Genomic DNA, 27,381 nt, shown 5'->3' on the forward strand with positions numbered 1-27,381 from the left:
TTTTTTTTTTAAAGGAGCAGCCCCTCTCGCACAGAACCAGGCTGTTCAATCAAAGCCTTATCTGTTATATTTCTGTCTGTCTTTCTCTTCTGTTTAGCGCATTCACCAACAAGAGAAAAGGGGGTAAAGCAATGGAGGCTTTGACCTGCAGCTGTAACACAATACTTTCGCACAGCCCTGTCGACCCCTGACATAAATTTTACACCGCAGCTGGCATTTACACACTTAACATTACCATATGTATAGCCTACTCTGTGCTAATTATGCTAATCACCTGTCTAACTCTCTGCTGCGAAAAATGGTTGTATTTAGCAGTCCACTGCCTACCAATACAGCTTACTGTGTGGCTGAAATGTACATTCAGACGGCTCTGAATGGCAAGATTTTTCCACGTTGCTGGCTTCATTCAGACCACAGAAAAATTTATTCAAGTCAACTGGTTTCGGTCCGCAACAAAAAAGTTACGAGAAAAAAGTGAGTGTGTTCCTGCCCTAACATTCTAAGTCTGCTTGCAAGCAAAATGATAAATCAATTGGTGTGGGAAACAAAAAGGGAGAAAGATTTCTATTGCAAGCCATGTGAAACTGTAGCCTATTTAAAAAAAAAAAAAAAAAAGGAAAAAAAAAAAGAAAAAAGAAAAAAAGAATAAAAAGGTCATCCTATTTCCCCAAATCTCCAGAAAGAGCAGTTAATAGATGTTTACTCCTAATCACAATTCTCTCAAGTTGCTAGCTTTTATCTACAATTGGAAGTCATACTAAACATGTTTTAGTTTTGTTTCTTGATCTTAATAATTTTCACTAGAATATCATATTCTCCATCTGCCACTTACACAGCATCAGATGCTAAACAGCAAAGGCTTCTTTTCTGAGTATGGGGAATAGCTTCCCTTTGAAAAAGCCAGTAGAATAAGAGTGGCGTAAATGAAATCAGAATCAGGCCCATGTGGAGAAACAAACAAGACAAATGCAGGAGAAACGCTCTCCTGGTAAAAGTAAACACTTCCTTGCATCAGTTAAGTACATGTATAATTTCTTACCATTACAGGAAAGGGAACTTACAAGGAAAAAAATTAAGTTGCAATGGGTAGAGGGTTTTTTATGTTATCATAGTGTCAGTGGGAAGGGAGAGGTTTAAATGAGATCTTGAAGCTCACTTTTCTACTGGGTATTTTGCTGAACAGATTACACAGAGATCTCCATTAGGATTACATTCCTACAGCTATTTAAATACAATTTATCACAAAAATAAGGTCCTATAACCCCTTTCCTCTCTGCACACACCCAAGGAAGCTATGGCAACTCAACAGATTTGTCAGATAACCCAAACGTAAATCTGATTACTGCATCACCCTTGGCAATTTCCTTTCAGGTCAGATTTGTGGAATCTCCTTTCAACTGTGTTTTCAGTGTTATGAAATAACGTGCACATGAAAAAAAAAAAAAAAAGGAAAAACGTAAAAATAAACCTCCTATATGCACTATTGCATCTAAAGAAGATAAGGACACTGGAAGGATCTTTATTGTTAATACACAGCAAAGGATATTGAATTAAAGACAAGAAGAGTTCCGCAATGTTTATACTCAAAAGGTGCAGCAACACACCCAGTCTTTCCATTACACAGCATGAGGTCAAGAACAACCCCATGCCTCTGCCTTCCCTACTTCCCATCCTTTGTCTGCTTTCCTTCCATGTGCAAAAGACTGCTCTTCACAACATGGTAAAGAGTTTTGCCTGTCAGCAATGGCTTTTGCTTTAATATTTCACTTATTACATGCCTGTTTGACTAAATTAAGCAGCCTCAGCCAAGCCACATCTTGCTTTCTAGTATCTCAATTTCAGTTATTATTATCTGCCAGTCCAAAGTACTAATTTATCAGTGCTCTTTCAGCTCCAAAATACTGGCTGTGCAGCCAAAAACACAAATAACACTACGACTACTGTGCTTATTTCAGAGCATGTGGATTTTTCCCCCTTTCTTTTCTTTCTCTCTCTCTTTTTTTTTTTTTTTTTTTTTAACTAGGAGAAGGACCACCCTGCTCTCATGGCACAGAACACTATTTACATTGCAATACTTGACTGTGTAATACATCTGGCATTTTTGGGCAGGATTCCTGAGCTAGGGGCCAGAAGCCCTTAAGCAATGATTTAAGGGGGAAAAAAAAATCATCCAACTTGACTTAACAGTGCTCATTTCTAGTTTGTTGCACTTAGCTTTTGGTTACTGACTGAAAAGCAGAAATGCATCAGACAGGTAAACAAGAGAAGACTGTTTCTTTTAATTTGTCTTACTGTTAGTAAATGAAGACTGTATTACGGTTTAAGGGCTCAGTTCCAGCTTCAGGTATACGCATGTACAACACTGCACATATGCCTTAAAAATACCAGCTTTTTCTTGCTCATGAGCAATATACACATGTTTCAAATATACAACGATTACTTGTGTATTTAAAGCTGAAATTAAGTTCAGTACAATTCTCTAAAGGAGCAGCACCTTTGCAGAAAGAGTCAGGTTATGGTTCTACTCATTCCCTTACCTCTTATATATTTTGCTCAAGGACTGCAATAACTAAGTTTTCACAAAACCAAGCAGAAGTTAAAGCCAAGACATGCATTCTAAAAACCGAAATTAGAATTCTCCATACATCAAAATGTATATATGATCAGCAGTTTCTGTAAAGGACTTTTTCCTTTAGAAAACATACTTTTGCCAAATTCAGGATGTTTATGGCAGCTGAGGTGATGCTGAATGAAAATAACAGAGAAAAACAACAGCACGTAAATTGTATGTATGGATATTAAACATTCCTGACAAAGAAAAAAAAATAAGTTTAGAGAGGAAACAGAAAGAATTAAAAAAAATATTTTATCTTCTGAATTAAAAATTATTCTTTGCAGTTCCACTCCATCTATTTCTAGTGCAATGAACCATGAGCCAAGATTATTCCAAATCAACATAGCCTATCGTATCTAGTACTAATAAATCATATTTAGCACACTGTAAGTAGATAATAAAACAGCACAGATCACGTAGAACAGGAGCAGAACACTTTTCTATTCTTGATCCCTGGACATGGAAATGAAATGGCCATTATGCACAGAAGTGCAGAAATGATACTTCAAAGTGCCGAGTTTTCTGTTGTGAGGCACCACCTCAGGAATCTGCTCCCCCAGTAAATCATCAACAGTAGAAACTCATCCAGTTTCTGCAAGTATGTGGTGGTTTTACACAACGCAAGTTCTGTAGCTGTATCGTTCTGAACTCTTGACACATCTTACTGCAAAACAGTCATTCAGCCATTGAGGGATTTTACTGGTTTCTTCAAGTTTTCCCAGGTACAGTTACTAACAAATACAAACAGGGAAAGACCTCCTGCATACAATGCAGCAGACACAGAGTGATGAGGGGAACCAAAGGCATACTGAAGATAAATAAGGATGACCGAGGAAAATATATCTAATTGTACGGTAGCCACAAAGAAGAATTAACTTTTGAGTAAAATTCTGTAATTCCAGTTCCTGCTGAACTCCAAAAAGAGCAGCTAGATGCATGCACATCCACACCATCATCTGTAGAGAGAAACAACACTGTGCAAAGACTTGAAGACTGAAATTTATTCTACAGACAGGAGAAAATGCCTGACAAGGAACAGTCCCACAAGGTCTATAATCCAAACACTACTTTAACCAATCAGAATATTCTTGAAAAGCTAACCGTGGGGCAGAAAACTTTACAAGCAGAGTTTTACCTGGATGCTCATAGGCTGAAGTGCATAATTCACTGTTAAGTTAAAAGGGGTAGTGCATAAATGCCCATGAGTGTCAAAAGAAGAACATGTTCCATTAGACACCAAAAGGAAAGCTGTTGCAGACACATTAAAACTTGCATTCTAGTGGACACAGCTCCAACAGGTCACAGGGAGGTCAGCTTTGAAGGAGAAATCCAAATGAAATATAAACATGGCATTGTGGAAACCAGACAAATCTCCCATAGCTTTGTCCAGCCAGCACTAATCTAGGCATCAGCTGTGGTGCATAATCTAAACAAAGGGATCAGTCGGTTCATACATCTGGAAGCTGTCATATTTTGGAGCCTCCTAACAGTTATGTGTAACTGAAATATCCACTTGCGTGTAATAGCCTTTAAATTTGTTGTGCGGTCAAGAACGTGCATACACTATGTAGTATTACTACTTTCTGGGGAGTAATATACCACAAATACTATTTAATAACAGGGCTTTGACCACCTCTTCCCACGGAAATATTAAATCATGAAAATAGATGGATTCGGGGTAAGGAGGCAGTTTTCCTTAATGCATTTTCTGTTGAAAGCGAGTTCGAGTACCCATGGCTTTTAGAGTTCACTCTTGCCTGAACCCAGTGTCTGCTGAGGAATAATGAAGAAAGAAGGCCCATTCTCTAACAAAAAAAAAAAAAAAAAAAAAAAAAAAAAGTCCATTTAACGGGTAACAGGAAGTGGTAGCAAACCAGCAAACCGCTCACCCATACCAATACCCCAGGGGATGTTCAGACTGGACATTAGGAAAAACTTCTCTCCTGTGAGGGTGGTCAGACACTGGAACAGGCTTCCTAGCATGGTGGTCAACACCCCGTGCCTGCCAGATTTCAGAAGCCACCTGGTCAATGTCCTCAATGACATGCTGTAACTTTTGGTTAGCCCTGAAGTGGTCAGGCCATTGGACTCAAAGATCTCTGTAGGTCCCTTTTAATCGAACTTTTCTGTTCTGTTCTGTCCTACGCCTCCACAGAGCACCTCAACTAGAGCAGCAGACAGCCCGACGGCTGAGCCAGCCTACTGCTTACCTATACTGCCCCTGTTCCAGCTCTGCAGCAGCAGCATGGGGGCCAACAAGAAGGCAATGTGGATTTCAACTATTCTGCTTCGCCCCAGCATTTCTGCATGGAAATCACCAGGCTCTCCACAACTACCGAAATGCCCTTGCGCCCCGTTCACAACCAGCAAAATCCGCGGGGTGCGGGACGTCACGCAGAGCTCAGGAGAGAGGAAGCGAGGAATGGTGCAAGCGAGGCAGCAGTTCAAACAGACATTGCAACAGAGGAGAGCACAGACCCTCCCAGACAAGGATCTACAGGGCGCATTCTGGCACGCACATCAGCCACAGCATGTTAGGTTTGGAAATAATGATGACGATTAGTTTTCTGGAGCCTTGAGTAAATTAAACGCCTCTGAAGTCTGAAAGGCAGAGGGACCCAGGCTACCCTGTGGTTACAGCCTAGGTGGGTGTGAGCTCCCCAGAAGAAGGCCCTCCTCTTGCCCTTCCCACAGCAGGGGCCCTGTCAGCCTGCTGCAGCTTCCTACCAGCACCGGGCAGAGGCCTGGCCACGCGCAGGTTATTCTGCCTTCTGCCACTGCATTCGCTGAGCTCAGGGTTTTGCCCTTCGCCTTCTGAATGACCCCAGATGGTCACTGGCAATACCTTCACTGAAACTCTTACGGGAGTTTAAACACCGAAACTGGTTTGTTTTTGCTTTGGATGCAGGAGCCTTTCAGCAGGGAGCACCAACCCTGAGCAGCGAGTGATGTGGACACCTGTCAAGATGAACGCTGACTGAGAGCCCGAGTGACTCTGATTTCAACAGCAGGCCCTTAAAGGACAACGATCATACAACCACATCACTAAAACCTTAAAATGCCTTTTATTAACATGTAAGCATAAGAAAACAGAGGGGGGCTCACTCCACAGAAACATAATACCCATTGTCCTGATGTTTTCACCCACAAACATCATGTAAAGCCTAAATACTAGGATTTGATGTTGACCTTCAAAACAGAAGCATGGATTGAAATACAACCCCATTTCGATCAGCAAACTTCAAACACAGCATGCGGCCTATAGGTGATGGTTCTACAGCCCTCACGTGGGAACACCGCTGGCACGTTCACGTTTGAGAAACCACACAGTAAATCTCAATCGATTCAAACAAACAAAACAGCAGGCTTGGAAACTTTCCAGATAAGCACCCTTCAATGAACCCTTACGCACTCTGAGGCACACAACACGGTGCGAGGCAGAATTCAGAGACCAGCAAGTGTTGCAGGAAACTGCTGGGCTTGGTGATGCAACGGGACACGACTCCCCACACTGCCTCGCAGCCCACCGAAATCCTGCCCCAGAAGTAAGTGTTGTGGTGGCGTGCCTCAAACAGTACTTAGCACTCTGCTGCTGCGAACAAGCGCGAGTCTTTGAGGAAGAACTGAATTACAACTGACTGGGTCAATTCCTGCTAACTGTATTGAAACCAAACATGTTACTCCGGACCGCTCACATAAATTTGTCTCCTTAAAACAACAAATTCACAAGGATCTGTTCCTCTACTGTTCTTTTTTTTTTTGTTTGTTTCTCCAAAGAATACTATTGTAAAGTTAACTGATGCCTTAGGCAGAACTTAAGAATAACTTCCCTCTCCACCTGCACTTGATCTTGCTGGGTTAAGCAAACTGAGAAGCTACGGAAATAATACTGATTCCTGCATCACTCACATGCTTTCCTCTTCTTCACCTCACTCTTGTGTTGCATGGGTGAATTAATGTATTTTAAGATGGGTTAGCCGCAAGTACGACAGTAGAGTCACTTGGTTTCTGCCCCTTAAGAGCAAAAGAAAATAATACTACACATCACTCAAATCTTCGCTTACAGTTTGTTGTACACACTTAGCGCTAATTCACTCACAATGAGAGAACGCTTTGTTCCAAGTACCAACACTGATCTTTCTTTGTGACTACTGAGGCATTTTCTCTTCCCTGCAGGTCGTCCTATCCCTGCTTGTATCACGCACCCTCTTGCTTCCAGCTGCTGTAACGAAGGGGCTCTGTGTGTTAGACCTTGGTTAGCTGTGCAAAGAGGACTACCAATACAGAAAACTACTCGCAGAGGGAAGAGTTCAACTGAGCTACAGATAGCACAAAAACTTCAGAAAGCAAGAGAGTAAAGAAAGACCACTGTGATCTTTGACCTCTTAGAGAAGAAAAAGGCATGAAAAAAAGGCGAGGAAAAAAAATCCCAAGACAATGGCAACATGAAATGAAGTATCAAGGAACAACACGAGAGCATCTCTCCCCTTACGAGCTGCTCCAATTAATGCCATTCAAGGCACTGCAGTAGTCAAATTTCAAGCTCCGCTTAGCAGAATCTTCTCTGGAGCCACAAAACTACCTTCTTTCAGGAGGAGAGGCTGTAAATTTACATGTGTGACTGCTGTTCACAGGCCAGGGTCTTAGAGTGCCTATTAGAGTGGCAGCAGAAAACATAACCAGTTATGGGCATGATTTCTTTTCCATCCAGAGCACTTCCTAGTTATGAATGGATGTTTCTAAAACCTCGTCTGTGTCCAACAAAATTCAGTCACAGAGGAAATCAATGCAAAGCCCTTTTTGTTCTCTCAAGGGTGTATGATGTATAAAGATGCTAAACAGTCTCTGCAACCCCAGTGTACACGGACACCCACACATAGCAGTTCAACTAAAGCCTAAGGGCTGTGGATAACATTAAAATGCCAGTCTGGGATTTGTTTGTGCAAGAAACTACAGTGAGCACCCTACAACAGGAAGGTGTGCGTGCAGGGATGACAGACCTGCTGACGGGCCGGGGAGAGCCACGTGTGTGGCCCCCTCAAGGGTGCCAGCGAGACAGACCGCAAGACGGGAGCACAGACTGGGAGCACACTGCGGGGCATGCAGCAGGAACTGAAGTGCTCTGAACAGCAGCCAGAGCAGGGCTGGGTTTTTAAAAATAAAAATAGAAAAAAAAAAAAAAGAAATGCTACTCTGCAACACGTAGTGCCAAGAAACAATTTGAGAGGAAAGCCACTTTGGTATCAGGAGGCCAGGAGTGTTGGCACAAATTCTGAAAGAGAGAGCCTACTACAAGAAAATTGAAAGAATGATGTTTTGGAGATCTGTTTTGCTTTTTCTCTCTTTGAAAGTTTGCCTACCAGGTGGGTTTCTGAACTTCTTATGTAAATATTTCAGCCATAATAGCTTCAGGCCCAGACTACTAAGCATTTATCTTGGAATGTGGATGGTCTTAAAACTCATTCAAACTTCACTTCACTATTTTTAATTAATTGTGTTATAGTTTTAAAGCAGCCGTTTACTTCTAGCAAACTTCAGCGCTGTGTTATGTTCCACGCTCCATGGTATTCAGAAATGCACCATATAAAACCAGTCTCTTTGTGTAAATACTGCCAATTTATTCAGCAGTAATAACTGTAAAAAGCTTCAGTAGCAAATCAAAACTCATTTTATTGCAACTGTGACTCGAAACATATTTCGAGTAATCTACCATATTTGGCCAACGTTGCCCAGTTCATTCAAATTCTTGGTAAACAAAAGGTAAAGGCAAAAAGAAGACTGTTATTTTAATAAACAGTGCAATTCAGACGCTGCTTCTATTAAAAGAAAGCTTGATCTACTGGGCCCCTTAGTATAACAACTTCCACAGAGCGTACTTTAACTACAAGCTCAGGAGGGAGGACCGGGTATCCCTAGCTCAGCAAAGTGAGTTTGGTCACCGCTTTCCACTCCTGCCTAGGAAGAACACCACTTCAGACACCACCTCTCTCTGTACCTCTTCCATTTCAAATGCTCGCCCTGTACTTCTGCCTGCAGTTTAGCCACAGAAACACGCAATTGCTGTTCATTATTGCTGTATTTGTATAACACCCTTGTTCATGACCAGAAAGGTACAGTCTCCACAATTTAGCATGCTTTTTTTTTTTTGTGTCACGTTGCACTAGAACATGAAGACTGTGAGTTAATTTAAATTAAAACCAGAATATTTTATTTCAATGTGATTAACTAGCCATTTTGCGCAACCCAGACACACAAGGGTTTTTAAATTTTCTCAATTTAAACCAAGTTTTAATATTCGCCTTGTTTAATTCTAACATGGAAAGCAATCTCAAATCGCACGGGTCAGCTCTGTACAACCAGCTGCCTCATGCATCCACCTTGGCCATAAAAGCCTGAGAGACCAATTTCAGCGAGGTTTTGCGCTCAGGACCTCCCCACGCACCCCAAGGAGCCGCAACGCCAGCAGAAGAGGTCAGGGCAGTAACCGCACCGAGTGGCTATTCCGCAAAAACGCGTTTTTTCCCCCTTGACAGCTGGATTTTTCGCTGCTGGGCCAGCCACACGGGCTCGGTCAGCGCGCGGTCTCGCGGCGTGAGGCTGATCGGAAAAGCAGGTGGCGGTAGGAGGGGATCACCCGTCCTGGCAGCGGAGCCGTGACGGGAGAGCAAGGGGAACCCGCCTGCACCCAGCATTCCGGCCTGACACAGCGAGCAGCAGCGCGGCCAGGCAAAAAAAAAAAAAAAAAAAAACGTTAAGAGGAGCCGTTTCTTTCCAACGGTCTGCGCTGCTGACTGAGGGGCGCAGCACCCGGGGACCGTCACAGGGCGGCCGCAGCCACCCCCCGCAAGGCAGAGCCGTGCTCCCGCAGCCCTGCCGCTTTTTATTTATTTATTTATTTTATTATTATTATTATTTATTTTCCGCCCCGCGACGAGCGCTCCCCCCCCCCCGCCGCTGAAAGCCGTCCAGCAGCAGGGACCACACACAGCCCGCCCGCCCCCTTCCCCCCCACACCACCCCCCTCCCCTCCCCTCCCCTCCTCTCCCCTCCCCGCCCCGCGGGCGTGCGCACTCCCAAGATGGCGGAGGGGCGCCCCCTTCCTCCTCCTTCCTCCTCATCCTCCTCCTCCTCCTCCTCCCGCCGCCCTCCCGCACGGCGCCGAGCCCCGCAACCCGCCGCGCGGATCAGCCGCTCCCCCGGCTCTGCGCTTCGCCTCCCGTCCGACACCGACACCATCCCCGTCCCCGTCCCCCCCCCCGCCGCGGGCGGCGAAGTGGTACCGCCGAGCGGCGGTTGTGCCGCCCCGCCAACCGCCCGCCCAACGGCCGCGCCAACCGGCGGCCGGCCCCCGGCACCGGCGGGCACGCGTCAGGGCCGGTGTCCGCGTCAGGGCCGGTGTCCGCCGGCGCCCCGGCGCCTTACCTTCCACCCACAGCTCCTCCACGTTGGTCTCGAGGTTGGCGGCCCGTAATCCGACAGCGAAGGCCCCGAAAATGAGGAGGCCGACCACCAGGAACTTGCCGCAGTTCCTCTGAATGTAGCAGCCCAGTCTAAAGAGCAGTCTCTGAAACTTGGCTCGCAGCCACAGCGGCGCCTTCCTCCCGGTCGCTCTCCCCTGCAAGGCAAGAAGGAGGTCAGTCGGTACCGGGGCCACACCGGCACCGCTCGCCACCCGAGCCGCCCTCCCCCGGGCCCAGCAGGGAGCCCCCCCCCCCCCGCCGGGACTGAGGCGGCCGGGCCGGCCGGGAGCAGGCAGCCGGCCCCCCACACCCCCTCCACACAGCCCGGCCGGCTGCTGGAGGCAGCACCCACGCGGTGAGCAGCGCTGCGCGGCCAGCAGCTCGTTCCCACAGCGCCGTGCGAGCGGCCATCTGTAAGTCACGGCAGCGCCTGTGAGCGGCAGAGGGCAGCCACATGGATCTCTCCCTTTTTATTTTTTTTCCCTCCCCCTCTTCTCCTCTCTGCCCCCCGTTCCCCTCCTTACACAGCCCGCAGATCCGCTCCCTGCAAACGCGGCGCTCCCCGCGGCCGGGCAGCCTCCCGCGGCTGCTCGCTCCCGGCGTCTTTTGGGGGCCGGCAGGGGCCGGCGGCCGGCTCCATCCCCGCCCGGCCCGAGCCGGCAGCCCCCCGGCCGGCGGGGGGTGGCGATGTGCTCGCGGCTCTGCCTCCCCTGCCGGCCGCGGGGGGAGGAAGGCGCTGCGCGCTGCCCCCGCCCCGGGACCCCCCTCCTCCGGGGGCAGCCCCGGCGTTGCGTGCGCTTGACAAAAGCACGGCTTCTGCCAAGAAAGCGGCCGCTCGCTCGCTCCCCCCCCGTCCCGTCCCGGTGCTCGGGGCGCTGCGAGGGGACGGGGAGGAGGAGAGGAAGCGCCCCGAGAGCCCCGCTCGCCGCAGGAGCAGGCACGGGCGGGGAGGCAGGAAGGGAAGGAGGGCACTCTCTCCCGCACGAACAGAGTCACAGACGTCCCTCTCTTTTTTCCCAGCATTTTATTGGTGGCTGTTGGGTTTCCATCTCCTCCTTCCACCCCCGCGGGAAAGCACGCCACCCCCTCCCCCGCCGAAAAAAAAAGAAAAAAAAAAAAAGAACGAAAAAAAAAAGGCAGCGCTGGCGCTCGCGCGGCGCTCCGGGGGGAGGAATTAAAAAAAAAAAAAAAAAAAAAAGAGAGGGAGAGGAGGGGAAGCACCTTTGCGATCTGCTCCAGGGCGAACGCCGCATCGCAGTAGCTCGGCCGCTGCAGATACTCCCGGTCGGGCGCCGCGGCGCGCCGGCTGCCTCCGCTCCTCCGCCGCCTGCCGCCGCTCCTCGCCGCCCGGCCGGGGTGGCCGCCGCCGCCCGCGCTGCTGCTGGTCTCCGGCTCCGAGGCGTTAGCGGCCGAGGCCATGTTGCCGCCGCCGCCGCCGGCGGGACGGGGGAGCTGCCGCTGGCGCTGCCGCGGCGAGGCCCGGGGGGCCGGGGGCGCGGCGGTGGCCCGCGGGGCGCGGCGGGGGCCGCGGGGCGCGGCGGGGGCGCAGGGGGCTGGCGGCGCTGCGGGCCGCGGGCTGCTGCTGCTGCTGCTGCGGGGGCTGCCGCGGCTGCGGCTCCGGCTGCTGCTGCTGCGGCTGCTGCTGGGGCTGCTGCGGCGCGGCCGCCTCACGCGGGGCGCGGGGCGGCGGCTGCCGCCGCGGCCGCTCCGGCCGAGTCGCTCCCCGCGCCTCCCATTGCCACATCGCACCCCGAGGTGCCGGCGGCCGCTCCCCGCGCCCAGCGAGGTGGGGCGGGCGGGCGGGCGCGACCCCCGGCCCCCCCCGGCTGCCGCCGCCGCCGCGCTGTGCTCGGCTCCCGTGGAAATCGCCTCCTCCGGCCGCCGCTGCCTCCCTCCGGGGAGCCGCTGTCCGCGGCGGCGCTCAGCGGCGGCGGCGCGGCGGCGTTGCGGCGGGCCGCGGCGGCTGCTGCTGCTGCTGCTGCTGCGCTGCCCGGCCGCGCTGCACCATCCTGCCTCAGCGCCGGGCTGCTTCCCGCGGGCCGCGGGGCCGGCGGGGCTCCGCGCTCGGCCCCGCCGCGGCGGCGGGCGGGCGGCTGCCTGGCGCTCTCCCCCGGCGTGTGCGCGGCAGCGGCGAGCTGCAGCCCCTCGGCTCAAGAGATGAGATGAAGAAGAAAAAAAGGACTCTCTCCATTTGGATAAAGAGGAGGAGGGGTGGGAGGGGGGGGAGTAAGAGAGGAGAGAGAGCGAGAGAGGGAGAGGGAGAAAAAAAAAAAGAGCTGAAAGCCCGCCCCTGGGGCTGTCAGATGGCTTGGGTTTCTGCGAGGCGATTGGCTCGGGGAGGGCAGAAATTACTCAGCAAACATGACTATTATTAGCTGCTTAGCAACAGCTCACCAAAGTAGAGAGACCACCCAGGCAGGCAACCCTTGTGTGTGCATCTCCAGCTTCAGGGGGAGCCTTAAAGAGATCCAGCCTTCTTTGCATGCAATACTTCCATTAAGGAATGCCTCCCCCACACCGCCTCCCCCCCCCCTTTCTTCTTCGTTTTCTTTTCAAGAAAGTTTTTTTTTTTTCTTTTTCTCTTCTCCCCCCCCCCCTTTTTTTTTTTTTTCGGCCGGGATGCTTGCAGACAAATGCACGCCGCAGAACTTTCTCGCGATCGACACGCATAAATATATATATATATTTTTTTTCCCCTCTCTTTTAAAAAACAGAGGGAAAGGGGGGAAAGTAGCATTAAACGATTTCTAAAGCCCTTAAAAGAAAATCCTTTTAGAGGCACCTTGGCCTCAAGCTGCAACAAATACTGGGAGGTCCGAGCTGAATTCCCAGGCTTGCAGAAATAATGACAGGGTGGTGGATACTGCGGTGGAAAGTGCCAGATTTTTCTCCCTCTCTCTTTCTTTTTTAACTAAAGAGGAGACTCGGTTCCATGCAAGAAAACCACTCCGTCCAGTTAGAAAAACACAATGAAAACTTAACACTTGAGGGATTTAAAGCCGCGCGGTAGCTAGCCTGTTTCAACTTAGGGCTCATTCTTTAACTGAAACCTGAGGAAAGCCACTTTTAATATGTTTTTAGTGTAAAAATCCATGAAGCGCAGGCTGCCTGGCCGCGCTAAACACTTCTCGCACTATACGTGATTGTTTACTTTTTTGGCACGGCTGCTCGCCGTCTCCGCTCATTGAGGACCAGCCATTAATTGCGGCCGCTACAGCTGCGCGCCTCCCCCGCCGGCCGCGGAGGGGCTCCGCGCCCCGGCGCGCTCGCTGGGGACGGGGGGACGGGGGCTTAAAAAGTGGCATAAAAAGAGAAAAAAGGCCCCTGCGGAGCCTCCGTGGTCAAACCGGCGGGGACACGGCCGGCCCCGGGCGATGCCGTGGCCTTTCCCCCCCGCGCCTGGTGGCCGCGGGCGGCGCGTCCTGCCCCGTGGGGCCGTGCCCCGCGTGGGGCTGTGCCCTGCGTGGGGCTGCCCTCAGCGGGGCTGCCGGCAGCACATGTGGGCGCGCAGCTGCGGGAGGGGGAAGCCCACGGGGCTGGAGGAGGCTTTCTGCTGGGGGCTGCAGCCCACACCTGGGAGGGAGGGAGAGAGAGAGGGAGGGAGGGAGGGAGGGAAGGAGGAAGGGAGGGAGGGAAGGAAGGAGGCAGGCAGTTAGCCGCCTCTAACTCAAGTTTCAGCCGTGCATCGCGCTGGGAGCCGACGTGCCACCAGGTCTGAGCGGGGCTGGGGGCGCGGAAGGAAGGGGCCGGGGGAGAGAGAGGCGTTTGGCTGCAGCCTCCCAGCAGCCTCCCAAGCCCGGGAGGACTGCCCCGTCCCTGCAAGCACCTCCAGCCCCCGGGGCTGCCCCCCGCCTCCTGCCTGCTCGGCTCTGCGCAGCAGCCCGGTGACCTCCGGTCCTCGCTCCTGCTCCCAGAACCCAATCTGAGGACTCAAATTTAACAAGCGCTATCTTAATCTCCCCTCTCTCCCTGTGGTCTGGAGGGATTTTTTATTTTTTTTAAAGCATACACAAGAGATGAATTACTGCAGGGATCTAATTGGCCTTGTTTCTGTGTGTGTGTTTTTTCTTTCTTTCTTTCCTTTTTTTTTTTTTTTCCTCAAGGAAGAAGTGTCAGTGTAAAAGTCTCCACTTGGGTGGTCAGAGCAGTGGCTGCCCCCACTTTGCCTCATCGCTGATGCCTGCGTGCTACATTCCCAGCGATAATGTTGTTCCTAATCAATCTGCCCTTATTTACATTTGTAAGCATTGCTGGCTGTGATATGCATGGGCCTTGTGTGCAACTGCTCCTCCACACCAAGGGCTGCTTCTGCCTTCAGCAGCTCGCCTGGGACCTGCAGATGTCTCATCTCGGACTTGCCCTGTGGCCAAGGCCCGGGAAGGTGTCCCCGCGGGTGGAGGGGCTGCAGCCTGCAATCTGACTGAAATACGCCTGGTCTCCCCTGCTCCTGGACCGCCAGGGCTGGCACGCAAGAATCCCGGGGCTTTGGTCAGAGTGGCTTCATCTTACAAGGCTTTGCCTCTTGCTTGGGTCACCTTCGTGCTCACCGCAACCCCACACGCCGCACAGCTCCACGCTCCCCGCAGCCACGCGAGGGACCAGCCCCGGCAGGGTGTGCAGCGCCGTGACCCTGCTTTACTGTAACGCGTCTCTGCAGGTTGCCCATCACCTGCGGACCGCAGCAGCGCCGGGGTGCGGGGCCTGCCCTTCCCCTCACCCCACCCCACGGGGGGGCTGCGGAGCCCACCCGCGGGGAGCTGCCTTCGCGTGTCCCCCCGGCCCCGCCACCGCGCAGGGGCACGGAGGCGGCGGCACGGAGCCGGCCCGCTCCCCCTCCTCAGCCCGGCAAGCAAAGGGAGCTGCTCAAGCCAGCTTGTCAAAATAATGCGGCTAATTACCCCTGATCTCCTTTAATGGAGAGCCGCTCTGCACGCCGCAAAGGAGCAAATGAGGGATCTACAGCGCCGGCCCGGCAGAGCGGGCGTTTCTCCCCGCGGAGGGCTGCGGGAGATGCGCCTCCCGCGGCCGCCGGCCCTCCGCGCTGCCCCGCCGGGGCCCCGGGAGCTGCGGAGGGCGGCGGCCGCAGCTGCAGCCCCGTCCCCGCCGGGAGACACCCGGCGGGCATCCCGGCTGCAGCAGAACTTGTCCTGCCCGGCGAGGGGCTGTAGCCTTATAAACCCAAGTCGTCTTTAAAACAGATTTTTTTTTTTTTTTTTTTTTTTTTTTCCCGTCTGGCACGGTGCCCTGCCACTTGCAGGACTTTAATGCGCACGCAGGGGGGAAAGTTACACTGAACAGTTTTTAGCCAGCCCGGACAACACCGAGCCTGTGTAGCGATATAGCTCAAGTCTTGCATTTGGCAGAGGGCAGGGCATTCATTTTCATGATCTCTGCCATCGGGTCTCGCAGAAAAAAAGCTGAGCGACACGATCTCTTTGACCCACTGCTGGAGCAACAAATTTATTAGAGATATAGGCGTGAGAAATGAAAAGGAAGTAAAACAATTCAGGCTCATTGTATGTCTTTCTTTCATACTGCTAATCCGGTTTACACATCACGCCTACATGTCTCAATAGGGCTTTATACACTGTGGCAAAGGCAGAAGAAAATAAAAGGTGTGTGTGTGTGAGTGCGTGCATGTGTGTGTGAAATAAGGATAAAAACAGAGAAGCCCGAGACGTTTTAATTCAGAGTCAGCTGCCAGTTTTATATCTACCGGCTCTTGAAAGCAAATAGATTTTAAAGGATTCCTCCTTCCCCCCCTCCCTCCTCAGCCCTAGCAGCGTGTCCGCAGGCACAGTGTCGGGTGATAATCCTGCCCCGCCGCGGCTGTAGCGCGGCCCCGGCCGGACACCAGGTACACCCACCGGGACGGTGCCCAAGCGACGCGAGAGACCCCGGGCCACAAGCCCCACGCCGGCTGGCCGGGAGCCGGCACAGACCCACCCCGGCTCAGGCGCGCCCCTTAGCACCAGCCCCCTCCTCGCTCGGCCCCCCGCCGGGGGGAGGCATGTCGGCGAGCATCCTTCCCCCCCAGCCCCGGCACACGGCGGGCAGGGCCGGTCCCCGCGCCCGCAGCAGGGCTGCCCGGTGCCCGCAGAGGTAGCGCAGCCTCCGGCGGGGCCGCCCGGCGTTATCGTCCCCGTGCCGCACGGCCTGGCCCCGGGGGGGGCTGGATGCTGCAGCGCGGCAGGTTGGCGGCGCCGCCGCTCGCACAGGTGCAGAGGATGCGGGTGCCGAGCACAGACCCCCGCGGGGACGCTGGAAGGCACCGCGGGGACGGCGCTTCCCCGGGGGGGGCTCCTCCGACGGGGGCAGCCGCCGGGGTACGCACAGCGGGGACACGACGCCGAGTACCCCCCCCCCGCTGCCGGGCAGGACGGGAGCCCCGGCCCCGCACGGCCCCGCACGGCCCCCGCCGCCCCCCGGCCCCGCACGGCTCCGCCCGCCCCCTCCGCCCGGCCCCGGGCCCTCCGCCGCGGGGGTCCGCGCAGCGCCCCCGGCACCGCCCCGGCCCCCGGCCCACGGCCCACGGCCCCCGGCCCCTGCCCCCGCGCCCGGGGTCGCCCCCGGCACCTACCATCGCTGCCCGTGCGCTGCCGGAGGGCCGGTGCCGCCTCGCTCAGCGCTGCTGGCGGCTGTCGTGGGGCATCAGCCTCCTCGTCCTCGGCCCCCCTCGCGTCCGCTCGGCTCGCTGCTCCCGATCCCTCTTCTTTTCCCTTTTGTTTCTTTTTTCTTTTTTCTTCCTCTCCCTTTTCTTTCCTCGTCGCTTTCTTTATATTTTTTATCTTTCTTTCCCACTCTCTCTCTTTCTTTCTCTTTTCCTTGCTTCCTTCCTTCCTCGTTTCCTTCCTTCCTTCCTCCCTTCCTTCCTCTCTTCCTTGCTTCCTTCCTCCTTTCCTCCTTTCTTTCCCTCCCTCTCTTCTTCTTCTCCTCCTCCTCTTCCTTCTTCTTCTTCTCCTTTTTTTTTTTTTTTTACCCCAAAGGAACCGAAAGTGTAAAAAAAATAACCCTCCTAGGTTGCAGGCATTCTGCAGAGTGCTGGAAAGGCTCACAATTACATGCCTGTTTCTATTAAGCAGCTCCATCGTCCTCCATGTGGGTGGTCTGGCTCTCAATAGGCAGGACCTGTCAGGGTCACGTGACGAGCCCGCAAACTTTACCCCTTTACAATAAACTCCGGGAAAAAAGCAAAGGAAGCGGGAGCCCCGTGCCGACCGCCCGGACCCGGCCCCGCTGCCCCCCGGCACAGCGCCCGGGTCTCTCCCCTCGGCCCCCCGGAGGATGGGGAGCAGGGAAGGTGCCCGCCGGTGGGGCGCAGTCTGCCTGCCAAATGTGCCAAAATCTGGGCGAGCAGAGGGGCGCCGAGATTCCTCCCGGCGGCTCTGCACCCCGCGCTGCCCCCGACGGAGCGCGTTTGTGCCCGAGGTGTTGGTGCCCGTCCTGCTCGGCGGTGCTAGAGGTCACTAGAAAGTCAGCTTTCAGGTGGCAGAGCAAGGCAAAGCGAGGAAACCAGCTCCTGTGAACAAAACCTGAGCGCTGCTGTCACTGGGAAGGAGCAGTGTTTTTTTTTTTGTTGTTCTTGTTTGTTTCGTTTTTCACTATCTTCTTGGATAGTTCCTAGCAGGAAACAAACTGCGCAGAAATTTGCTACCACCTTTTCAGGGTCTTGCAGTGGCTGAGTATCATTACAGGATCTGGGAAAAGTGACTTCAAGAGTTGCTCCTGGATTAGCACACGTTGCAAGGAACAAGTGATGTGTCTTGGAAGACATGTCGCTAATTGCTCATGGAAGATCCTTTTATTCCAGTCAGTCACGCTTGATTCGCTGTCAGATCTGCAATATCTACAAAGTATTTTGAGAATAAAGTACATTCCGTATTGCTGTAGTCTTGTGACCAAGTTGCCCAGAGACTTCTGTTTGTGTTATGTTTAGAAAACATACTTCATGATTAGGTTCAGTGATTTCATGGCCTTTTTTTTTTTTTTTTCCCTCTATATTTTTAAGCCATGTTTTATTTATATTACTCCTATTACTGAATTCCAGTAGCGGGGAATAATGCGTATCTTAGGTTTATATATTTGCTTTCAAGAATGGAAAAACTCTATAAGAAGAAATGTTAGGGAACATCTCATGATCAGATTGCATTATACAGCCAAACTCCATTCTTATCTACATAAAGCCAGGCTAGACAACAAAATAATGAACAAGAAGGATATTTTGCCTACAAAACTGATATTATTCTTACATGACAGAGGGGCTTGTGTCAATGATAAAGAGTTGGAAGAGCATGGGAAAAGACATTTTACAGGATTTTTAAAGAGTGCATGAAAAACATACATCACTTTTTATGGCCTCACTGATCAATCACAGAGTTAGATACTTAGGCAAGAGACAGACAGCAGGGATACAGGGTGCATAGATGTCATGGTTGTAATCCTTCAGTCTGTCCTCCCACCCAATACATTCAACCTTGACAATTTTTCCAGAGAAACTCATCATAACTCCTGATAATGAGTTCCAGTGCTTTCAGGCTCTGCATATCGGGCAGGATAAGCCTCTGCAGTGCCTCGCTTAGCTATGCCATGTAGCCACAGAGCTGTTCTTTGAACAGGTGGGAGGCAGAAGAGCAGAACAGCCCCATAAAGAATCAGCAGCTGCCCTGCTAGGGAAGGGAAGGGGGGTGAAGTAACACAATGTGCGAGTACACGGTTTTAGAAAGAGGCATGAGGTATGGACAAAGAATGAAAACAAAACAAAACAAACAAAGATAAAAAACATAAAAGAAGTGGGTTGTTAGTGTGAGCTAGGAAACGTCAGGGAAGATAACCTGAGAAATATGTTATAAGCCTCCTCACTTGCTTGTCATCAGAAGTACATCTGTGGTAAATACCATAGCTTTCATTGCCTCTTCCATTTGTCAGCCCAGTTGCTGCAGTTTCTTCTTTCCTTCCCAGCAAACCTGAGTCTTCTGCACCCCATGGCACTGAAATTCCTAATGTGTTCAGAAAAAGTAACTTAATCAGACATTAACTGTCCAGACGTGATAGAAAGGAAACTAAAAAAAATTAAACATGGATGGGCATCACCAAGAGTTTGTCAGAGGAAGCCAGAGGTAATGGTGGCAGTTTCTTCATTCTCTCATGCAACAATTTAAGCAAATATGTAAATACAAGTGGTTATATATAGCTGGAAGATTAAAGCAGGAAATAATTATTTCATAACCATCCTATTTTCTATACTATTTCCATAAACACCTCCTCCTAGACTCTGTTGGAGGCAATATGCTGGTCAAGCTGGGCTTTGCAAAACAAACTGTTTTTATTTATGGTCTTACATAGCAAATTATTTGATATTTTGTCCATAGCTTCACTAAAATCTTCTTTACTTATAGCAGTTATTACTAAGTGGCAAGTAGCCATTTGTGTCTGCACATAGATCCAGTTACTACACAGCCTGTACTCTCAACAGGAGCAATGATTATAATCCATTGACAATAACATTTGAAAATGGTGGGGAACAAAATTAATAGCCTGGCAAACATGAACAATCACGCTGTCCCGAATAAGTGCAAGTGACTGCGTGAGTTCCCATTTGCAGATTAATTGTAAGAAGGTGGTTACTCAAGCGTGAAAGCTCAGAGGCTTCTGGTAGATGGTTTCCAAACCTCACACAGCTGCCTAGCACAGACAGGTAACCCCACAGTGGCCAGTGCTGCAGCATCTACTCTACCAACAATCACAAACAATAATCTGTAAGTTCACTCTGACTGGATCTCAGTGCTTCGCAAGGGAATGGAAGGAAGAAGTGAGAAAATTAACCTGACTTTCCTAAGGTTTTGCTGCTTAAAAAAAGACATCTTCTCTGTAAGTGGCACCATGCTGCAGGATCTTAACCTTTTTTATTCCTAGTAACTTCTGTATTAAAAAAGACTGAATTTCAAGCCTGTTCTGTACTTTCTTTCACTTCTGAATGTGTTAAGCTCAAGCTGTTTTGGTTGTAACTACTGACAGCACTGCCAAGAAAAACATTTTCAACATGTGACAATGCCATGGTGTCAGTGGCTCTGTGTCACACCTCCCTTGGGGGACACAGTTAAGGCAGAGGCCTGGCTAATACTGAGAGGGCTGTCTCCCAGCCTAGCTATAGTCATGGCAGTCTCATGTCTGGATGAGTGAATCTGGTACCAAGTACCTGCTAATCTGATGCTGTAATGAAGTGAGTTTCCAACAATCTTTTTATTAGAAGAGTCCCTTATTAATTCAGTGCTGACTCTCACTATCAAGAAAATGAGTGTGGAGTCCTCATCACCCACTACTGTTAAAGTCCTGTGGTTTTCAGCCTAGTGTTCAGCTCTGGAGCAGAAAAAGGAGAAAGAAGAGGTGGAAGAAGAAGGTATTGACTGCTTTGATTTCATTTATTATACAGAGAAAGAACAGCTGTAGTTATAAATTTGTTAGCCCTTTGGTAAGGTACCATGAGTATCTTAAATCACAGATGGTGATTTAAGGAAGAAATGTTCAAACTGAAAGAAAACTTTCAGGAAAACCCACTAGAAGTCTTAGATCCAGCTGTGTCATCTGGTCCATCATCCTTTCTAAGACAGGGTTGGTCCATATGACATTTCTGGAAGAACAGAGTAGCTAGAAAGTTTTAACCAAGGTCAGACCCAAATGTCCTTTTCTATAGCTTAGACTTGTCTTCTTTACAGTGAACATAACATTTATTTTCTTTCTGTTTACACTAGAATAAGTAAATAACAAAGAAAAACAACAAAAACCCTAAAGCAAGCCAAAAACCTGTCCATGGTTTTCCTTAGTTTTGAGTCTCTAGACATTTCATTTAACTTTTCCCCAGAAGCATATTTTCTGAATCTCTAATCATTGTTATTTTTCTCTCCGTTATATTTTACAGCTGGTCCAAACAGTGTGGAATCACGACTTGCATACAGTAACTCTCCATACCCTATTTTGCACTATCCTTCCTTGAAGTCTTCTTTTTAAGTATGTCTATATATCACCGGAAAACTGTCCTATTCCTTTTTTTTTTTTTTTCCTAGTATTCAGCTCTTATGAAATCTGATTATTTTCCTGTCCACTTTACTTTGGTATCATAGAAAGCTTTCCATTAAGAATGTGGTGAACATTACATCAATGAAAACATTAAATGTTTTACCCTACCTCTGGTTGGTCTAGTTCAAAAAAAAAATAATCTTGTTAATCATGCAAGGGAAATCAAAATTCACTGACTTAATTTAAAAATATTGCCAAAATTCACTGACTTAATTTAAAAATATTGCTTTATATATTTGTTTATTTATTAGGGATACTCAAAAAAATTGATAAGTCTGGAAACTCTTCTGCTGGGAACTAGTCTGTCTTCTATAAGCCATTAACAGTATATGATTTACATCATTTATTTGTTAACTAACTAACATTGATGGTTTAGTTTCAGAACGACATACCAAGGATACAAGATCCAATGTCATATCAATGATTCCTTCCATGCTAACAGAAATTTACAAGTAAGGGAAGGTCTTTGCAGAAAGCAAATGATCTCTGGGCTGCACTCTTTGGCCTTCCCTGGCCCAAGAGGTTTCCCAGGCTTACTGAGCTAATAAACCAGGCCCTTAAGTTCTCCTCTGTGTTCATGAAAGAAACACAGTGGACTCCTAGACAGAATGCAAGTAAGAAAGCCAAAGAGGCAGATCTTCTACATGGTCTCTTCCATCAGCCTCAAAGATAGAGCTGTCAAGTTTCCCATTGTGCCTGCAAGTTTCTGTGGCCTTTTCCTAAGCTGATTTGTCAGCCTAGAGGTGTGGTGCAAACTGCAGCCTTGGTGATCAAAGAGGACTTGGAATGTACAGTTAGAAGGACACGTCAAGGAGTGTGTCAGCCTGTAAAGGTCCAGCTCCTACGGCAGCATTTCCCAGATCCATGCGTTGCCATGCCATAGGGACTTGTAATTCAGTGAACCATCCATCCTTGGGCATATAGGTGCCTGTAGTGCTTGGCAAGTCATGGGACTCTGCATGTGTTTTATTCACAGGCCTGCTGCACAAGGAAATGTTATAGAAGGCTAAGCAATCCACTCTTCTTCCCACGGTGTGTTGTAGGACATTGGAGGCTGTCAGGAGCAAGGAGGTTTCCTTTGTCATCGTGTGCCATTAACTGAACTTATCTCTACTTTCAAAATGGAGTGATAGTCATGTTGGGATCACATATGTAAAGATATAACAAAAAGGCAGTTTTATTTATTTATTTATTTATTTTTAAATTGGAACAACTGGAGTTGTTGGGAATCCAGGTAAACTTGTGGGTACAAAAGCCTTTCTTCAGTTCTGAAAGAGAAACATCAAACTTCAAAGTTACGTGCAAGTTAGGAACAGTGCCTGTGGATTTAATTATACAGAGCCTCATTAGAAATGAGAGGAAAGGTATTTGAGCCTCTGCAGTAGCGTGAAGGGGTGCTAAGAACTGTTATCTCGTAAGATAGTTGATAAACAAGTAATTTATGGCCTAGGGAACACACAGAGTTCTTTGGAGGGAGCTGGAGGAGAAAACGGAAGAAAGGAAGTATGCCCTAAAACCGCTAATGAATCCAGGGCTTCTACTGTCTGCTGCGGTTATGAGCTTTAGTTCCCAGGTGCATCTTTTGAAGGGAGTATTTAATAACAGAAAGGTTTGTGCACCTAAAAGTTATCCTTTTCCCTCCAGCTGTACAAGTTGGACTAATAAAAGATATTATCACCACCTACACATCTTCTCATTTTCACAAACTGGCAGTTCATCTTCAGAAAAGCCCAGCGGGTCTGAGTGCCAAACTGTTCAGACGAAAGCCTCACTTTGCTCTCCTCTTCAGACATTTACTTTTTCAACTATAGATGGCAAGACAGAAATCTGCTTTGTCCCTTGCTGGTGTGTTTAGGCCCTGAAGCATAAGAACTGAAAGGCTGTGCTTCGCATTTCATCCCAGCTAAGTTAGCTGCAGAATTTTTCTCCCCAGATAAATGCCAGCTATTTGCCTCAGTAACATTATGAAGTTGCGCATTGCATGGTTTCTATGCCTTTTCATTTTGTCAAGTACTTTCATGTTTCAGAGGGGGAAGAGCAGCCAGTTAGTCTTCTCTACAATATTTAATGAGTCTGGGTAAAAATACTGTATTATGAACTGTAACCCAAGACACTCTTGTGGTAGAGTATTTCCTCTTAAATAACAATGGAAAAATTTTGTCTTTTATTTTGTAAAGTAGGGAAGGAATGCACAGAGAAACTCTCTCCCGCTTCCCCCAAGAATCGTGCATCACAATACACTTTCTACATTTATTTTGGCAGTTTCAAGTTCTTTATTAAAGATATTATTTAATCTACTAACAAATGAGTTAATGAAGTCTTAGCACTCACTATGCTATTACCCTAACATAAAACTACATTGTAATGCTTTGCTACTAAATCTTTGCTGAATGTGAAGCGTAAGAAAGTACCCACGTTAGTTAAGTTCAGCAACATATGCTATTGAGCATTCTGTACTCATTTGTAACAAATTGACTGGGCAAATAGACTAGGTTTCACTAAACTAACTACTCAGAGACACAAACACATGTTTACAGTCATTTATAATGCTTACTCATTTCCCTGTATCTCGTCATTACTACTTGTACAACAGTTGAACTTTATTTGGAAAAAAAAAGAAGTTTTTTGTCCTCTGAGGAGTTGGCTGGGGCTTCTGCCATCTTGCAAATGGCTATTTCCACCTTTTGCTGACAGTAGTGGTAACGGTTATTCAGTTCGTTGGGGAGGTATGACTTGCATTTTCTGTTTACATACATTATTCTTCATTTTGGGAAGCACTTAATTTCCTCCACTTCAGAGGCAGTCTGGAGCCCCTCCTCAAATACATAAACAAACAAGAACCCACTTCAAAAAAATGGGACCTCACATAGCAGAAGTGAGTGTTCGTATCCTGGTAAAATTCGTGCTTCTAAAATACTCGTGGTGGTATCTTTTCTGAGCAGTAATTCAGTTGCAAAATGAGGTGACATGATATCTGGATGGAAGAGCTTAGAAAAACACAGCCTTTTAGAGCTATGGGCTTATATCCAGCTGTGTTGACTTCACTGAGAATTAATTGCTCTTGAATGAAGTAGTACTGTTGATTTATTCAGCAGAACTCTTCCATCTGGGTGAGTCCTAGTATTATGAGCTAGTTAGAGAGTTCATTTCTATTTTCAAAATCATGAAAGCTGCTCATTTTGGCCTACTCATGTGTTATGAAAGAAACCATCTCAGTTCAGACTTTATGAACAATTAGAAATGTCTATTTCTTCTTCAGCACTTTATAAAGAACACCTTTTGCAAGCCCTGTGCATGTATGTTAGCAACAGAAGTTATCTGTCTAGAGTGAAGTCTCCTGAAAATGCAGCAAATAAAGAGGAGCAACACTTTCAAATCTCCAGCTAGCAGCCTTTCTAGCCTTTTATATTTAGTTTGAATATCCTATATGAAAGCTGTGTGGGCTGAGTGACACGAGGTTAAATTTAGAGCCACTGTACAACGAATTATGCTGAACTGTACTTTGAAAACTGTGTCCTTGTCTGCTGACCTATATAATATCATTAAATCTTCTAACCCATATTTTCTTGGCATGTTACTTCAAAAGAATGCTTCAGAGCATGAATTGCTTTAGATAATTAAAGAGAAATGAAATTCCCTTTTGGCACAGGGCCACGGAGTACAGCTTTGGTTACAGGAAATAAATTCCACTCTCAGAATTGACATTTCTGATTATGGCTGCCATTGATTTGGCAGTCCTGTGGCCTAGAGCAGGCATCACAGAAAGCTTGACAGATTTAGGGAATCTGAAGAAACACCTCTTGAAGTGTGATATCAAGAGGAAAAAAGTATGCTTTGATTATCACTATCAGCACCACAGAGGCTTGTCGGTGAGGATTATTGTGGTATAGAAACGGGAGATTCAAACCCACCAGGTGTGACAAAGCCTCTGCAGTCCTGTAGCTGCTAAGTGTCTTTTGATTTGAGATTACAACAGTCTGATAGCAAGGTCTGTGCAGCTGCTGCAGGTTAAAGGAAAACCGTACCAAACCACCATTACCACAACAATCAATTCCCCTACTCCCCCACCTCAAAACCAAAAAAAAAAAAAAAAAAAGCAAAAAACAAACAAAAAAGGCTCCCCACCCCCTCTAAAACAGCAACAAAACCACAAGGCCTTGTTGTTAGAAATACCTCTAGAAAGCAAAAAAAAAAAAAAAAAAAAAAAAAAAAGAAAAGAAAAGAAAAAAAAAAAAAAGGAATGGTGTCTCATTAGTGGTATCTGTCAGGGAAGCACATTTTCCTTTGTTTTATTGACACACTGCTTTCCTAAAAGCAATCACCCTCAGCTATAATGGATTACTCCACCAGGAGGAAAACTAATCCTCCTCTTTAGCTGCCAATCAGGGCTGAAGAGTGTTCCAAGAATTCCACAAGATGACACTCTTAGCAAAATAAGAGTAGCTTGGGGAAATCCTTCCCGTTTGTTGTCTTGTGAGGGAGTCATGATTTACAGAGGTTTCACATTGGTCTGGAGCTGTTACTAAGATTTCAGCACCTGTGTCATAACAGCAACATTTTTTCTTCTTTCATTAAGAATAAACTGTTGACCCATAATCCCAGCAAAAGTGTCATGGAAGTTATATATGTATCACTAGGGAGTAATTGTTAATTCTTGCTACATAATATATGTTTTTTTGGGACTGACTTTTCTTATACAAAACAAAAAGTAGGATATATACCAAATAAAAATGAATTCATAACTACAATTGCTGATATTTCCTAATTTTTAGCCACCACCGTACATAAAAACCTCTTTGGCTGATCCCTTGGATTACCCTGATATTTGCAAGACCACAAGGAAGTTGTTCCAAACTTGTGTTTTCTGAAGTTAGTTGGATAAAAAGAAAAGAAAAAAAAGTAGGAATCCATATTTTTCTGTTGAAATTCCTGAGAAATTTGAATACCACAACAGTGATATGAAGAAAAAATTAGGTAAAGTAACCTATTATAATTTTTTTCCCATCCCTTCCTCTTCAAAGTAGAAACAAGTCAATGGCAGGATCCCACCATCTTCTTTCATGCAGAATGGTCATTGGCATGGAAATACTGAGTTCACTAGAGCAACTTGTAGAACATATCTCTTAATCCACTGTGGAAAATGAAATTTAAAAATCAAAGGTTGCTTTGATTGCCATAATTCTGAGTTTGAATGTTGAGGTCAAAAAGACCTTGGTTTGAACAGACAGGCACAGGTGGGAGACAGGACACGGGCTTTTGGACAAGTTGTGATTCTGAAGGCTGCATGTTTAGCAAGTATTACAAGAAGATGTCATGCCAACCAACCTTGCAGGTGATTCTTTTTTTATTTTTCTTCTTCTCATGCCTATTCTCCAAATGTCTCTTCCAGTTTGCTGCTGCCTTTCCTTCCACCCCCCAATGCCCTTCCCCCCCCGCCAAAAAAAAAAGAAAAAAAGAGCAAAAATAATTTGAAAAAAAAAGGTAACAAAAACATCCGTGAGTATACCTGAGCTTTCTGAAACCTTCCAAACCACTTCCTCAGTTCTGCTCTTTCAGTTTTTGCTGAACTTCAGTTTGAAATCTGAGCTGTTGAGACAGTTTTCTTTTGCACTAAGAAAATGTTCAAAAAGAGGAAAGATTCTGCTGAAAGTGAATTTCTTTAGTAGAATGTTGGCCACCTCTATTAAAATATATTAAACATAAATAACTTCTATAAATTGAAGTGGTCAGATCATATGAAAGGTTGTCAATTCCAATTGAGAGAATACTAACAAGAGCTAACTCAATTCCAATAAAGCCAATGGCACTGCATAAAATTTAAAAACAAAGCTGACTTCAGCATGGTGCTCAGTCTCCAGAGGACATTATATAGAGCTATAATACAGGGGGGACTTCAAGACCTCTAGAACTCTTCTGCTAATCTGATGGGCAAATGGTGTTTAAGTGAAAAATGTTTAGTTTTCATGTGTTTCGTGAGATGGGTTTGAACAAACATCTTTGTGTTTAGGTACTAAATTGAAGTGTAGGATAGGGACTATCTTTTAGGAGTTTGATAACACTTGAAAGTGAATTCAGATGAAAGGATCTGAATTCATGGCATTCCAGTTATTTCTGGCTTACTTCAGATGTGAGCAATCTCAGTGGAAGGTAAAGGGACCTTGCTCAAATGTTTACTCATTTTCGGGATGAATTAAAGTATCTTGAAACATTGTGATCTTGCTTGACAATGAAGTG

The 27,381-nt window shown here is 47.9% G+C and overlaps 1 protein-coding gene across 3 annotated transcripts in view; it reads right to left on the reverse strand.

Moving 5' to 3' along the window:
- PTCH1 (patched 1) overlaps positions 1–12,284 on the reverse strand; it is a 67,027-nt gene extending 54,743 nt beyond the window's left edge. For 2 of the 3 annotated variants that reach the window (XM_082783084.1, XM_082783083.1), the window contains exons 1-2: positions 11,296–12,284; positions 10,037–10,229 (exon numbers count right to left, since the gene is read on the reverse strand). In XM_082783084.1, the coding sequence (XP_082639210.1) occupies positions 10,037–10,229; positions 11,296–11,493 (391 nt within the window). In that variant the 5' untranslated portion in view covers positions 11,494–12,284. Of the gene's footprint in view, positions 1–10,036; positions 10,230–10,598; positions 11,065–11,295 lie in introns of those variants that run through there. The other variant, XM_082783085.1, reaches the window with a different exon arrangement.
- Positions 12,285–27,381: the final 15,097 nt, after the last annotated feature.

Source organism: Aythya marila (genome assembly GCF_965140915.1).
Source record: "Aythya marila genome assembly, chromosome: Z".
NCBI classification, from domain to species: Eukaryota; Metazoa; Chordata; class Aves; order Anseriformes; family Anatidae; genus Aythya; species Aythya marila.